At 40.9% G+C, this 15,999-nt stretch overlaps 1 protein-coding gene across 4 annotated transcripts in view; it reads right to left on the bottom strand.

The window, feature by feature from the left end:
* LOC102216204 (thyroid hormone receptor alpha) overlaps nucleotides 1–15,999 on the bottom strand; it is a 103,868-nt gene that overhangs the window by 37,972 nt on the left and 49,897 nt on the right. For all 4 annotated transcript variants that reach the window (XM_005750991.1, XM_013915384.1, XM_013915386.1 and 1 more), the window contains exon 4: nucleotides 66–279. In XM_005750991.1, coding sequence (XP_005751048.1) covers nucleotides 66–121 — 56 coding nt within the window. In that variant the 5' untranslated portion in view covers nucleotides 122–279. The remainder of the gene's footprint in view (nucleotides 1–65; nucleotides 280–15,999) is intronic.

Here is a 15,999-nt window from a genome sequence, read left to right as displayed (position 1 = left end):
CCCAAAGGCAGATGTACACTCCATCACATTTTGTTTACCACACACACCACACCCCTCTGTCTCACCCTTTCTCATCTCCCTCAGACGAGTTGCTATCCTGCTTGTTGGACATTGGCTCCATTCGGCCTCAGTCCCATCCAGCAGCCAATCACAGGACAGCGAGGCAGACACTGAGCTCGCCAGCCTGCTCAGCGTTCACTGGTAGCCCGCTCAGTAGCTAACCATCCCAGACTGTAGGCAGCGGTTGGCTGGGAGGAGCGCAGTGGGCGGAGCAGAAAGCTGGAAGGGCAGAGAAACGATGCAGTGAGAAACAGGCAGTCACATGATGTGGATCATAAAATATTTCACTACATTTTTAATTCACAGCGTTACATAATGACAGATGCGATTGTGATATTTCAGGTTCTTCTTTTGTTTCCAAACGACATTTTTTCATTTGTTTTCAGCGCTGGATGTTCATCCAATCATGTGAATGAAAGGCTGGATTAAAAAATGTATTATTTTTTCAATATCAAAGTCACAGTTATTTAAGGTAGCTGTAGTATTAATGTCTGTAGCGCTTAGCTAATTCTATCTATAATCCAAAGTAATTCAAATCAAAATAATTAACTGTGACTGCAGCAGATCGCACAGGTTGGCCCGGCTGCTGAAGGTCTGCAAATAACTGACATCTACATTAATAAACATAGACAGAGGCAGCAAGCTGTAATCAGTCTGAGCCGATGAGCACAGCACGTCTAAGACGAGTGGCTCAAACCTTTGTATCATGCTTATATTCCCATATGAACGCAAGCTTGCCGTGTGCCCACATTTAATGCCAGCTTGTGTATGCAGACAGCGATAGATTTGAATCCGATTTGTGATTTTCACACAGATTCCCACAAAGCGTTGTGTTAGATTTACGCATTTTTACCCCTTGAATCAGGAAAGTCTGAGAAGAAATGAGGATAAAATGTGATTTTTGGCAGGACACACACACACAAGCATGCGAGACTGTGGGAGGAAAGTATCCCGAGAGAACTCGGGCAGTCACATGCAAACTGCAGCTCCACGCAGAAAGGCCCGGCCTGTGGATTCAAACCCAGACACTCGCTGCGGTGAGGCGACACTGCTAACCTCTACGCCGCACAAAAATACTTCTAATAAGAATTATTTTTCCCATAGTATTATTATGATTATTATTATTATTATGTAACAACAATAATCTTCCTGTGAACAGGCTTCCGATGTAACGTTTGACTTTATTGATCAGACCCTCCGACCCAGTTTGTGCTTTAATTGCTTCGTTACATTTTCGGGGTGGTTTCATGATGGCTTCTCTTGACTCCTGTCACGTCTGCTTTTTGTAACTCAAATTCCAGGATGTGTATAAAAAAAAAAACAAAACAAAAAAAACAGAACACTGGTGAAAACTTTGCAGACCTCCACACCTGCATCGACTCGTGTGACAAAACGAGGTTTCAGGACAGTTACGAATGCGTCCTCACTGTTGCCGCCTTCACAGTCGAGGCAGGACTCGACTGTGAAGGCAGCCGCAGGTACTGCATCACTGGTTTTGGCGTACGTCGTAGCATGGGCGCAAGAGTCGAGTGAATGATGATGTAAAGGGTACTTGGTTCCAGAACAATGATGTAATGGGACCGCTGGCCAACGGGGGAGCTAGGAGGGAGGGGCAGTGGTACTTGGGGAGGGTGCAGATTACTGCGGCCTAATCTGAAAACGTTCTGAGGCCGACTTCAGACTTCAGGGATTGTTTGCTCTTATAAAAACAACATCTGTGTTCTCACTACTATGTTAACGGCAGAAATCCTGCTTCTATTAGAGGAAACAGACTCCAGCCAAATCTAATTTACTACAAGCTACTTACAAGTCCTCTGAAAGGACCGAAGGCTAAATTGCCCCCTCACACAGCTACATTTAAACCCTGTTGAGCAAGAGCAGCAAACGAAACTTCCTCTACTTGTCTGCAGTTTTTACACTTTTTATCAGACTTCTTATGTACACCATAAAGTGTGCAATTAAAACGCTGTGTGCGATCCTTGTTATAGCTTGTTAAAATCCTCACAGCTAAAAGACAGATCTGGATAATACAGATTTACAGTTTGTGGATCTCAGGCAGGATAAGAAAGGCTTTCATGCTCTGAACACATCAAATATCAACAACTGTTATTTCAGCAGCAATGCAGCAATTCAATGTTGTAAACACAAACTTGGTAATATTCTCAAATATGGTTGGTTTGCAGAAACCTAACAGCCATTTCATAACTTGCTTTACAGCAACACTGGTCCAGGGTTCAAATCCCTCGGCCGGGGCCAGTCTGGTCTGTGTGGGGTCTCTCTGGGCACCTCGGCTGCCCCAACAGCCCAAAGGTACATATGTTAGGTTTGCTGGAGAGTCTAAATTTTGCCATGTGTGAATCACTGCGAGCATGAATGAATAGGTCTCTTTGTGAGCTCTGTGACAGACTGGCACGCTGTCCAGGGCGTACCCAGCCCCAAACGACCCTGAACTGGATAAGTGGATCCATCACATACACCCATATCAGAGTCTGAAACCAGTTAAGCATAAGTGAGCAACTGTGAGCATGTGGATTCCCCCAGGCATAAGTGTTGAATCCGATGCTATACGCCCTCTTCACATATGACTGGGTGACTTCCCAGACCAGACTTCCCATTATACACTCAGCAGATGACACTACAGTCATTGTGCTGATCGCTGACGGCGAGGTGATAGAAAACACAAGAGCAGTGGCAGGAGTGGTGTCAGCAAAATGATCTCTCCCTAAATGCAGGTAAGACCAGAGGAGGACACAGCAGCATGCTTCAACATTCATAGAAGAAAACTGTTAAAATAATCAGGATCTCACCAGATTTCACAACACCAAAGAGCTGTGAAGAAATCACAGCCATCTCACCTTCAAGTCAAATCAACCACAGCAACCTCAGATTTGACATGTCGACTAAAATCCTCGACAACTTTCACAGATTCACAGTTCACAGCATCATCAGGCTCTCAATTAGTCTGCAGTTCAGGTTCACAAGGTCAGGTCTGTGCAACTCATTTCTACGTTTTTGTTGCTAAAATGAGAAAGGTGTGAGGGGACGAGCAAAATGTTTTATCGTGCATTTGAAAAAACAAACAAACTACAACGGAGCCTTTCATAACGTTTTGGTCTCATGATGTCTGATGATGCCGTGAGCACTTCTATTGATGTCTATGGACAACCCTGCATTTCGTAAGATGATGCTAAAGTTGGAGCCGGTGCATTGTAATGTGTACTGAAAGCATCCAAGTGAAGAACAGGAAGCAGAGCCTTCAGCTGTCGAACCGACTCGATTCAGGAAACTTAAGACTTCAAACTTTCCTTTTTGACAAACTCAGTCGTGCACCATGTGATCAGGAACCATCAGGAACCATCAGGAACCAGGCTCCTGGGACCGCTGCTCCACTCCCGTCTTTACACTCCCTTTGTGTTTACAGGACTGTACTGCATGAGCCATGTTCTTCCAAAGTCTCACAAAAACAATGCCCTCTCAGTTTTATTCATTATTAACTGAGTCATGTTTCAGCAGCTGCAGGGTTCAGCACGGATTAGCATGTCAACACTGTGGACACTTGCCAGGGATTAAAATATTACCGTCTGCTAATAGTTTGGTGCTACAGTCATGATCCTTTCGGACAGTGACTGTTCCTTTCAAAGCTGGCAGCTCACTGAGGCTTTTGAACTCAACTATAAAAACTAGAATACACCTTTAATCCATCTGATTATACAGACACACGTAACTATGTATGACTACAACCACAAACCCCTCACAGCCCACCATCAGTCAGTGCATGCTTACAGTATTACTGTGTGGGGAGCAGAAGGGCCAGATGAGGGCACCAGAGTCACTGCAGCACTGCTGTTCTGGTTGTGTAACCTGAGCTGACCTGCGTCCGGCACAGAGACTCTGTGTTGTCACATGCAGCAAGTCTAATGAGAACTTCTGAAGTGTGACTTTAAAGATTGAGTTAGATGTGAAGAAAACCGAGAGGTCTGAATACACACTCATGAATTGATGCCTAAATTCATCACAGTGTTAGAGCTCAGACGCTTAAAATGCTAAACAATCACGTTTTAATGACACAGGGGTTATATGGATTTTGATAAGATTGTAAACAAACCTTAATAGAACTGCATTAAAAAGAAATGAGCGACAATTTTCCCTCTTTTTAATTGGAAAATAACACAGAGATCGTCTGTGAAGGTTCTCAGTCAGCCAGCTCATGGTAATCTCAGCAGGCTGGAAAGAAGAAGGGCTGGAAGCTTCCTGAAGACCTTCTGAAGCTTCTTGAATGAGAGGTGAACGTCTTCATGAAACTTTCCATTCGCTTTTCTTTCCAAGCTCCTTAGACTGACTTCAAGAACAGTTATTGTCATGATTAGAATCTGTTTAAGAATTCACTAAAGAATTTATTTTTTCTACTCCAGCTTAATATCAGAAGGTAACAGTTTGCTCAGACTCGTTTCTTCAAAAGTCTCTGATCAATCGAACAACAATCCAAAAGCAAAACTTGCAATAAAGAGAAAATAGTCCACTGTCCATTTCCACTGTAGATCAGTGCGTCATATAAAAGCACCATCAAAATTATTTAACTTCACTGATTTGTCCATCACACAGGCCTAGAAACCAATTCGCAACTGCTGAGCAACCACTGGGGGGGGGGTCATTTCTGTGAGGGCACAAATATAACAGGAACAGAAGAGATTATTACCTGATCTGCGGCTTTTCATTATTGGAATCAATATAAGCAGTAAAACTTTGAGATTTGGTAGTCAAAGGAGCTTGCAAAGAAAAGAAGCCCAGATGCTTTTCTTTGCAAGCTCCTTTGACTACGATGACCTGGATGACTGAGGACCTTCACAGACATATTGCCGTACATTTTGGGAGGAACACCCTTCAACTGGTGCGGGAGTATGAAAAGGAATCAAGGAAACTAGCGTCTATCTCCGTTTCAACCTAAGATGTAGACAAAGCAGAGTTGTTCCTAATAGCCTGCGCCTTGGATCCACTGTCAGGGGATACAGAGCAGACTTGATTCTACAGAGAGGACAAAATCACCTTTGAAGTGAAAGGATAAGACAGGTCCATTTCACTATAGATGCCCTCCAGATCAAGATCAGCCAGACTCTCCCATATGGAAAAGAAATAGTAAAAACTTATGTGATTACTCATGAAAGTGGCCACTTTCGCATTACTTTCATACATTGTTTTAGTAAGTATCCAAAACATACAAGTTTCATTATATAATTTTTCAAGGGATCTTATATCTGTTTTCACACTTATATGCTTTTCATACAAGTTTCACACAAGGCAGATACAAACCTTATAAGATTTATAAATATCTTTTCCATATGGGCTGGCTGGAAACCCTTCTACCCTCTCCAATCTTAGAAGAGGTTTACAAGTTTGTGGACAAGGCTCAGCGGGCCCAACACTCTAAAGGAAATTAAAGAAGTCCAGACGCTTTTCTTTGCAAGCTCCTTTGACTACGATGACCTGGATGACTGAGAACCTTCACAGACATTTTGAGATTTGGTCTCTTTTTAGTTTCTGCTTAATTTCAAAACCGGTTCCATACTAAGTAACTGGTTATATACATGTCTTCATCATCATAATGAAATATCACTAACATTCCTAAATATTTACATGAACATGTCGGCATCTGTCCGTCTCAGTGATTCTATGTGAACAGATTTGAATATTGCTGCCTGAGTACCTTCACTTCTTCAAATATGACACTAGGTGGCATCAGAGTGTGAGAAATCTATAGATGCGATGTCCTTTTGACCCAACAGTCCAAATACTGTAACCACACACACACACACACACACACACACACACACACACACACACACACACACACACTTACACTTTAGTCCCCAGGAGAATTCAAAGACTTTTAAAGCTGTAATATCTCCAGAGAGTGGAATGGAGCAATGAAACATTAATTACATTTACAGACAAAAAAAACATTTGCAAAGCATCATCTGCATGTTATAAATTATTTATCGGTTCAGTGAATCAAAGCAACAACAACAGTAAACGTTTATGTTGTGTCATGATTTCACTGTAAGCTCTTATGAATTATTGCATTTTTTATCATGTAGGACTAAATCAACATCTTCTCTTCATGTATAAATCCATACAAACTGGTGACCTGCACAGAGAGAATTTCACCCTGCTTTGCCTCGTCTGATCATTGTTATTGATAAGATAAAAAAAAAATAATTTTTAGCCAAGCGCTTAGAAATTCATCTACAACACAGATACTTTATAAAATATATGGACACGATATCTTTAAAATGATTTAACACAAACATACTATTCAAATTCCAGCATTTCCAACTGGCAGACGTGATTTCAACTTCATTTACGTCACATTAAAATCGCTTTTTAAAGAAAACATTTTGTTAAGTGCAGAGAAATAACCATCAGTTACAGTAATGGCAAATATGCATTCAACTTAAAGCCATAAAATCAGACATGTAGTCTGGAAGGCTTCCTCACATTAGGAGGAAAAAAAAAAGTCAAAGAGTTTTGACAGTTTTGTGTTTTTGTGAACATGTACGTTTGTGTACATGTTTGTGTGTGTGACTTTGCTTGCACATGAGTGATTCTGTGTGTTCGAGCCTTTAACGAGCTTGTGGTGGTGGCGGCAGTGAAGAAATGTAAGCACACCAGCGTTCTCCGACGCTCGCCCTGTGCTTTGATGCAAAATACCTGCAGCAGAAGACCGATGTTCCACCATGACAGATGTTAATGATTAATGTTATTAATAATTTTTTGTATATTCACATTTTATATTTATCTAAATGTGCAAAATGATGTTGCAAAAAGCCTATTTTAATGTATGCATAACCTAATGTCACTTCCGGAGGCTTGCTGTAACAAAAGGCGTTGGTTGGGAGGCATCTGAGAACTGTAAACACGTCATTCATTAAGAACCAGTTTGACACCGTTTCAGTTTTGTGACACGGTGCGTTAGAAGATGGACACATTGTCCTCATGAAGGGTCAGCAACAATACTCAGGTAGACTCACTATTGTTGGTACTAAAGGACCCAAAGTGTGCTAACACCATTACACAACCATCAGTCCGGACCACTGATACAAGGCTGCATAGATTCATGCTGTGACTTGTGGTCTTCTGCTGCTGTAGCTCGTCTACTTTAAGGTTTGACGTGCTGTACATTCAAAGAGTCTCCTCTGTATACTGTGGATGTAATGAATGGTAATTTAAGTTACTGTAAACATTCATATCGACATAGCGGATTAGCCATTCTGCCCTTGGATCTATAGGGTGTTATCACCCAGAGAACTGCTGCTCGTTGACTATTACAGACCTCAGGTCAGACGGGCCCGTCTGACACCAACAACCATGACACATTCAAAGTCCCTTAAATCTCTCATTTGTTGCTCAGTTTGAACTTCAGCAGATCATCCTGACCATGTTTACATGCCTAACTACACTGAGATGTTTGTCCTAACAATTAGTCAAATATAATAAATCTAATAAAAAAAACATAAAATTTTTACAGTTAAAAAGAAAAAAGTATTTCTTATGATGCTCATTGAATGTCTTTTAAAAATAATTCTTATTCATTAATATTATTTGAATTGCATTGTTGTTACTAAAACGAAAGAAGTTTCAGTTAGCGACTCATTTGTGTAAAACCCCTGTCAAACCTGCTCGACCACGTTACGATGAATGTTTTGTGCATTGACTACAGACGTATACATGCTTACACTCAGCTGTCAGTCTAACTAGGCCAGAGGTCGGCAACCTGCGGCTCGCATCAAAACGTCGTTAGCTTTGTAGGTATAAGTGAAACCAAAACTAATGTGCACACTAAAAATTGTGTTTATGGACATGTGGATCAGATGTATATTTAAATACACTAAACAAGTTGGAGGTATCCAAGAAGAGTCAGCAGGTAACGACAGGGAAGAATCTCTTTAAAGAGTGGTGAAAGACAGGCAATGCCAGCCCTGAATCCAAAAAACAACTGTGAATAAGCCTTATAATATAACCTTTTAACGTCATATACCTAGAAGGGACAGTTCACCCCAAAACATGTTTTTGAGAAGATGTATACTTGTATGGTAATATAAGCTTAGAATATGTCAAAAGGGCAGGTAGGGCTTGCTGTTAACACAAATTCTTGAATATTTTACTTCTACATCTAAGATTGAGTTAGTTCTCTACAGTTACACATTCCAGTTTCCAGCTAAGCACTTCAAGGAAGTATCTGAAGAATGAACCATGTGGTGACGCTGTGGTCAGAACCACTGATTATGGATCTCTTACTATTTGAGGGCTCAGGCAGCACTGAAGTCACCTATTAGATAAATAAAATAATTTTTTCACTCAGTCAGTCTACTTCTTGTACCTGACCTTTTTTTTTTTTGGTTAAACCACTTAACTCTGGTTCATGAGTCATGCAACCATGAAAAAGGCACCGAACACAAATGATGTTCCACTGTTGCAGAAAAATGAGCAAGTAACACATTAAATTGTATCTTTAGGCACTTTGTTACAAGCAGCTTGTTGCAAAAACATTTGCATCTGTAAAACATGCTGGAGGCTCTGTCATGTTCAGGGCTGCAGCTGGTCGATATGAGGACTATGTAATATCGCGATACACGATATATATCACGATATGTTTAAATAAACTCCAAAAACAATGTTACTTCAGTCATATCGTGCCTAGAATTGCACTGGTTTACTCATTCAAATCAACCATTCAGTGATTTTTTCTAGTGAAAATAAAAAATCAGAATGAATTGAAATGTTTTATTTTTAACCATTCTTTAACCATCAGTTTCCACCAAGGTTTTTCACAGTAAGTGTCTTTCTGTGATCAACACAACAAAAGATCACAGCAACAAAAAAGTACATCAAGCAAGACTTCATGAGACAAACAAAACAACTGAAATTAAAAGGGTGTCTTTTGTGCTTCTAACATAAGAAAACTGTTAAATAAAATTTTTGATGACGTGAAATTACAGAAACAAAAGTCTAGACAGTGACTACAAAAAGCGACTGACCAAGAACAGTCTTAATTTTATAGTGAAAGACTTTTCAGCTGGTGGAATAAATTCACCTTTAGTGGCAACAGTTTTACTGCATGCTTTGCAAATTTTCGCATTTTGTTTGACATCCTCCTCCTGAAGTCCAAATGACGAGCGAGTCTCATTCCCTCGCTTTGTCCCTATCTGGCAGGACATAAACACGCATGCTCAGCGCAGTGTGCCGGGCAGGACGGGGGTTAATGACATTAAAAGAAAAAAAAAAAGTGCTTAATATTTTCATGGCAACATGCTCGATGGTTACAATAAAGCCATTTTAACCAACGCACATGGAATAACCTGTGATACATCAAATACGTTCGATATGTTGCCTGCTCCTACAGTTCAGTCAGTGGTGTGGGCGATCAGGTCAAAATTGATGGGAATTAAAACACATATAAATGCTGTTAGAGTTTGAACCATCATCAGGAAAGTGTCTGATTTCTCTGAGGTCTCATTTGTTCATCCCAAACACACAGCCAGTGCAGTAAAAACATGCCTGGATAGAAAAACACACAATAGAACAGGATTCATAGTCATGGACTCGGCCTCCCCGGAGCCCTGACCTCAACATTATTAAAGCAGTGTTGGACCATTTTTACAGAGAAAGTAATAAAAGACAGCCAACATCCAAAGAGGAGCTTTGGAATGTGTCCTTCAGGAAGTCTGGAGAAATATTCCTGAATAATATTTAAAGGAAAAAGCAGAAAGCTCGCCTAAGAAGGTTCAGACTGAGTGAAGAATAAAGGTCATCATACCAAACATTGACTTCTGAGCTTGTGAGCTTCTATAGTGTATTTTCATTTGTTTGCTTATTTCAAGAATGCACCCATTTCCCATTTTCCTAAACAAATGTCAAAAAGAAAGCAGTGCCTTGAGACTTTTTCACAGTATTGTATATGTGAACCTTGTTCTAAGATTTGCTGAAAACCAGCCCAGACAAAGAAGATCACACCAAAGTATCTGAAGATCATCTCAGCATTATCATGTCTGTTACTCTTTTCATTTCCTTCCACCAAACCACATGGAATTATCAGTCGCTTCGACATTTACCTTTCCATTAAATGCTTTAGAGCCCTCTGCACATTTAAAGCTACCTTTACCTAAAGACTTAGGTAATGGTTTGATTACAAATAAATGTGAATATGTAGAAAATGTTTTTCAAATTGTAATCCCGGCATGCTAATTTCTGCCTCGACTTTCTCAAACTCAAACCCTGTTTGTTTCCACCGTTGTACATTTCAGCGACGTGCCCTCCTCCATTCCTCGCTTGCTCCACTTTCATTCTTTTACTTACAGCAGTCATCTGCTCTGTGTGTTCATTGTTTCCTCTGCTCTCTTTGACTATGTACAGCTGCTGTTTTCTCTGCCAGCGACTGCAATTACGGGCTGTTGGAAGAGTGTGTATGTGTGGGTGAATTTAGGTAACTGTCTCTGTATGCACCGAGTCAGTATGCATGCCTATCCTTTTAATTTGCATCTGTGCGTGCACTTGAGTGGGCATCACCCCCCATTTTCCCCTCATCTGTTTACTTGCATTTTAAAGTAGCTGTGTGGGCGTCGGATGATGCCTGAACAACTGAGGAGCTACTTTCATTTTGAAAATCATAAAATGGAATTTCATTGCATTGCTTTTGGATATATGAACGAGAACAGAAAGACATTTTTCCACAAAGCACATCAAATTAGCTCGAGTGGTTAAGCTTTGGATTTAAGGAAACATGTTTGCCTGTTCTTTCTCTCTGTACATCTACCAGCAAACAACTGGTGGATGAAGATGATGGGGTGGGGTTATAACTAGGCAGCATTTTAGACGAGTCAATAGTCGAGTCAAACATAACCCCTACTCTAACCCTAATCCTTGCTTGGTTCCTACAATTGTATTTCGCTGGTTACTATCATTATGTCCAGACAGTAAGTGGGTAACCAGTGCAGTCCAACACCATTCTGATGGGTCCTGAGCAACCAGCAACATGAGATGACTTGGGAGTGAGAACAAGGTTTAAGGTAGAGGCACAGGAGATATTTCTATAATGTCAGCAACACTGGGATCCTAGCTAGCATCAGGTACAATAGTTAGACGAAATCCCCCTGGATGGAGGAACAATGTCACCCTCATCATGGATGAGATTGCATCAGTTTTCCTAGAAATCATAAAGCATCTATGAGACGTTTTAAGATTTCTCAGTTTTTTCTTGATTTCGTGCTAACACTAAACATTGACCATCCAGAACCATGTCAATGAGACTGTGTCCAAATGAGTTCAGAGAAATCTGGCTCTGAATGTGGATCACCGACTTTTCATGCTTGGCTAAGGCACGGGGTAAAGTGCTCGAGCCAGAATATCCAGCAGTAGTCCAGACATTGTCTGCTTGGCTGCCAAATAGCAAACACAGAAAATAGACCGGCTCGTTTAATGTAGCACAGCCACAAAGCCTTCCTTTTGTACCATTCCATCTGAAAGGACAATTAATTTTCTGTCCTTTTCTGTACGGAAAATCCCATAAGTGAAAACTACTTTAGCCGTGACATTTAGCCTGGTTAGCCCGCTTCACATGATGTACCGTTTCTTTTTCACTTATTATAAATTAATTGGTTATTTACCAAATTGTCAGTTCTGTGTAGATATCACTGACTCAATAAAGCATAAAAACGTGCCCAACTCAAGGGATGAACCAGTGTTAAGTATCATTCCTATCAAAATAGTCAGGTAGCCTTTGTCCAAAGAAAATCTTTGAAAGATCTTCACCAAGAGTAGCTGAAGACTTTTCCAAAGTACTCTGTCTGCAAAGGACTTGTAGTAGTTACTAGTTCTTATCAATCAAGATAAAATTCCTAATAGGAAAGGCTGTGGCTCAGAAGGCTGGCGGTGTGATCCCCGATTCCTCGAGTCTGCATGTTGTATGAATGTGTTTGTGAGTCTTGTAGTAAGAAAGTTCCTTCATTGGTCAAATAGAGTAGAAAAGTACCAGTCTAAAGAGTACCATGCACTTCTCAGTAATTATTCCGTAGTCAGAGGGAAAATAGATTAAAAAAAGCAAAAAGAAACAAGAGTTCAAAGACATTTTTCTCAAGTAGCATCTAAACAGGATAACATGTACACTCTGATTTTACACAGCATGATGATTTAGAAGTCCCTGAGCTATAGTTGTGTCTGAAAACAAATAACACCTTGAATTTGGAAGCTACAGTAACCAAATTCTAGCTCGCGTGTGATCTTTTGTGTGTCCAAATTTAAAAGCCATAAAGTTCAGCTTATCAACTGATTAACAGATACTGATTACATTAATTACTAAAACCTGAGAATGTGAGGATTTGTAATCTTCGTGTATTTTACCTTAATGCTGACAGATAACAAAACATTAAATGTTTTGTTGTTTAGTGAGAACCTGATTTTTTTTTTTTTTTATAGTTTGAGACAAACTGCTAAACACAAAAAACTAAACAAATATAAACAGATTAAACAATAATAAATTATTGCAGTCATTTTTTTATTTGTAAGTTTAAAAAAAAAAAAAAAAAAAAAAAGCTGGGACGCTGTGTAACATGTACACAAAAACAGATTACAAAGACTTGCAAGCCCATATTTTATTCACAGCAGATACATTTGTTCCACACACACAAACACACCAGCCTTTTGACATCAAAGCTGTCCAGCTTTCTCCACATCCCTGCAGCCCCTCCACCCTCCACCTCTGCTCCTTTGTGTACCTCTCTAATGATGAGCTAGTGTGTGAGGGCCGCCAACAATGTAGGTCTGCCACGGCTGACCTTCCTTTCGCCTCTCCTCCATGTTTCTGTGGATGTGTCAGAATGACTGCACTCTCCCTCGTCCCTCCGTCAACCGTTGGTGCTATTCTTTCACAAGCTGCGGCCCTGCTGCAGCCGCATAATTGCCCCCGCTGCTCAAAACACGTAGGAACAATCAGCTCCTGATGCTCAGCCCTGCTGACCCAGCAGGAACAAGAAGCAGGGCATGGAATTATAATGACATTTAATTCATTTAAAGTGGAGGTAAATCGCTAGCAGCTTCTAGTTTCTACAGCTCTCGACTTTGTCAGCTGACTTAACGAATCTATTTAGCGGAATGCAAGCTAACGAGCAAAACTACTGTTAATGCGGGTGAACGGTAAGTATTAACATTAAATATATAACATGGCAAAACAACGCAGTAGAGCAACAGACTATACCAGCAGTGCTACCATTAAGGCTCATCCCATTTGACGGGGACTATTTCTCAAAAGATTTACATTTCTGATATGAGACTTAACTGAAACAGAAGCAACGAAGACTTTATAATTACAATACTTCTTCTTCTTCATAATTTACAAGAACAGACAGCTGCTTTATCTAAATAGAGCAAAACTAAACCTAATACATGCAAACACCATCAGCATTTAACCGATGTAATATTTTCAAATCAGCTTAGTATCCAACTAAAAAGTTTCCAAAGCAGTCACTAGAGACAAATTTCATTGAGCCCTGCAGTAATCACTGATCTTTTATTTAATTACAGTCCCCTTCCTTTGCCTCATTTTACAGCAGCCTTCAAATCTAAATATATGTCATCAATATATATTGGTTCATCTCCTCCCCCTTCTCGACGTAAACGGCGTTCACGCCGCCGTCGTGCCAGTACAGCTGAGCAGGCTTCACCTGTGGGTGAGAGTGACTGTGCGTCACACACTCAGCCCAGACGTTCTGAACACGGACTTCATGGCTTATCCACCACCGTGAGTAGCACTGTTTGGCCCTCCATGGATATTGTGTTGCCTAACTCAGACAATTCTGCCACTTTGTGTTTGGACTCTAGAGACACTATACAGCGAGGCACCTCCGTGTCAGATTATTCACCAGTTGCTCTCGCTAGTAATCTTTGTGTTTTTGAGCCCTCAGATTCTTGTAATGCTCGCAGTGATCTCCCCGAGTTAACTAATATGAATGCTTCACCTATAGAGTTAGACTGTTATTCCACACCAGACTCACCTACATACTGCTACCAGCATGGTAGCCCCGCAGAACTGCTTTAATCAGCCTGTACATTCTGAGGTTTCCCAGTCTTGTGTCATGGTACTGGGCCATGTTGGCCTCGTCTCTCCTTGTGTTTTATTCCATGTTTTCCCCAGCCCATTATGTCTGTCTGAACCTCTGTGTATTTCCTGTTTTACTTTGACAGTCTCCCATCAGTGTTGCATTTACTCCTGCCGTGTCTTGTTATGATTATCGGTGTCACCTGTGTTCCCAGTGTGTTCCCACTTCCCTCATTAACCCTCTGTGTATTTATGTCTGCGTCTCCCTCAGTTCGGTGTCGCGTTCTCCCTCATCCATGGCCGTGTGTTTCTCTGTGTGTTACGTTATAGTTTCCCGGTTTAATTTGTATGGTTCTGCTCTCCAGCAATAAAGCTGTGAATTTTGAGTTCATTCCTGCCTCTGTGAGTTTGCGATTGGGTCCTCATCTGCCTCCACACAGCCAGTTCATGACACTTTTATGTAGCTGCTGTGAGCAGAAGCTCCAAAGCACTTCAACTTTATTGTTCCCAAAGGGAAACTGATCTGCAGTATGTCCACGCATGAAACAACACAAAAACCAGCCCAGACACAACAGCATAATTTGATCATCAACAAAGTGCAATGTGCAGTAGTAGCAACAACACTCATGGTTTAGTGTTATTAACCATGATAACGGCAGCAGGTATAAAAGGCATAACATGACAGAGGTCGCCTTCCTCAGCATCGTCCTGTTATAAAGTCTAAAAGCTGCCGAGACCTCCCTGAAATCTGACCAGCAGCTGTAACCAAGTCTGGTCTTACTGGTCATAGACAAATCAACTTGTTAACACACTTGTTCTGTACAGGCCAGCTTCGACAAACTTTAACCGCCAACTTCACAGAGCTGACATTTTAGGAGATATAAATAACACAAACTCTTGCACGCCTGTTCTCTGAGCGTTGGAATGGGCTTCAATATTCTAAAAGCCCTCTTCATTATATTTTTATGGATTAATAATTTAAGAGAAAAAAATGCTGGAAAAAGATATGTTTCTGTGTGAATGTTCTGGTCAGGATCCAAAGAGTTTAACACAGTGCAAATAAAAGCAACAAGTAATCAAGTGCTATGTGCGCAATTACCGATTAAGGGCTTCACCAAAGACCGTACATACTGGTGAGCTGTTAGTTTAGGTTTTCTACAGTAATATTAATAATTTCCTATCAATGATATAACAGCAGAAACTAGTTTGACATGATTTGAGCTTATGCGCCCACACCATTACAGCCACCACCTGCCGGTTTGATCTGTGCTTTCACGTCGTTCATCCTACCATCCAAACGTCTGCTGAGCCATTATGAGCCTCAGTTTCCTGTTCTTAGCCGACAGGAGTGGCACCCGGTGTGGTCGCCTGCTGCTGCAGCCTGTCAGCTTCAAGGCTTGGTGTGTTTTCCAAACACATATCCTTCTGCATACCCTGATTAAACTGTTGCATTTCTAGCAGCTTGAAGAAGTCAATCCTTTCTTCTCTGACATCAACAAGACATTTGCACCCAGAGAACTGCAGCCCACTGAATATTTGTTTCTTTCTGACACATCGACAGTTTGTGAAGGACTCAGACCAGCCTATCTGGCACCAACAACGATGACACGTTCAAAGTCGTTTAAATCTTCATTTTATTTCTCATTCTGATGCTCAGCTTGGACTTCAGCAGGTCCTCTTCACCACGTCTACGTGTCTGCATGCATGAAGTTTGCATGTTAATTGTTCAGATTGAACAACATCAAACTAAACAAACACACAAGACTACAGCGAACCACTGTAAATGTTTCATGTGCTTAAAAAGGTTTTTCACAGGCGGACTGTTTTCATTCTCTCTGGTGGGCGCTCACACACAC

The sequence above is a fragment of the Pundamilia nyererei genome, unplaced genomic scaffold (assembly GCF_000239375.1).
Source record: "Pundamilia nyererei isolate P.nyererei 1_Seehausen unplaced genomic scaffold, PunNye1.0 scaffold00295, whole genome shotgun sequence".
NCBI lineage: Eukaryota > Metazoa > Chordata > Actinopteri > Cichliformes > Cichlidae > Pundamilia > Pundamilia nyererei.
This window is presented reverse-complemented; position numbering and strand designations above follow the sequence as displayed.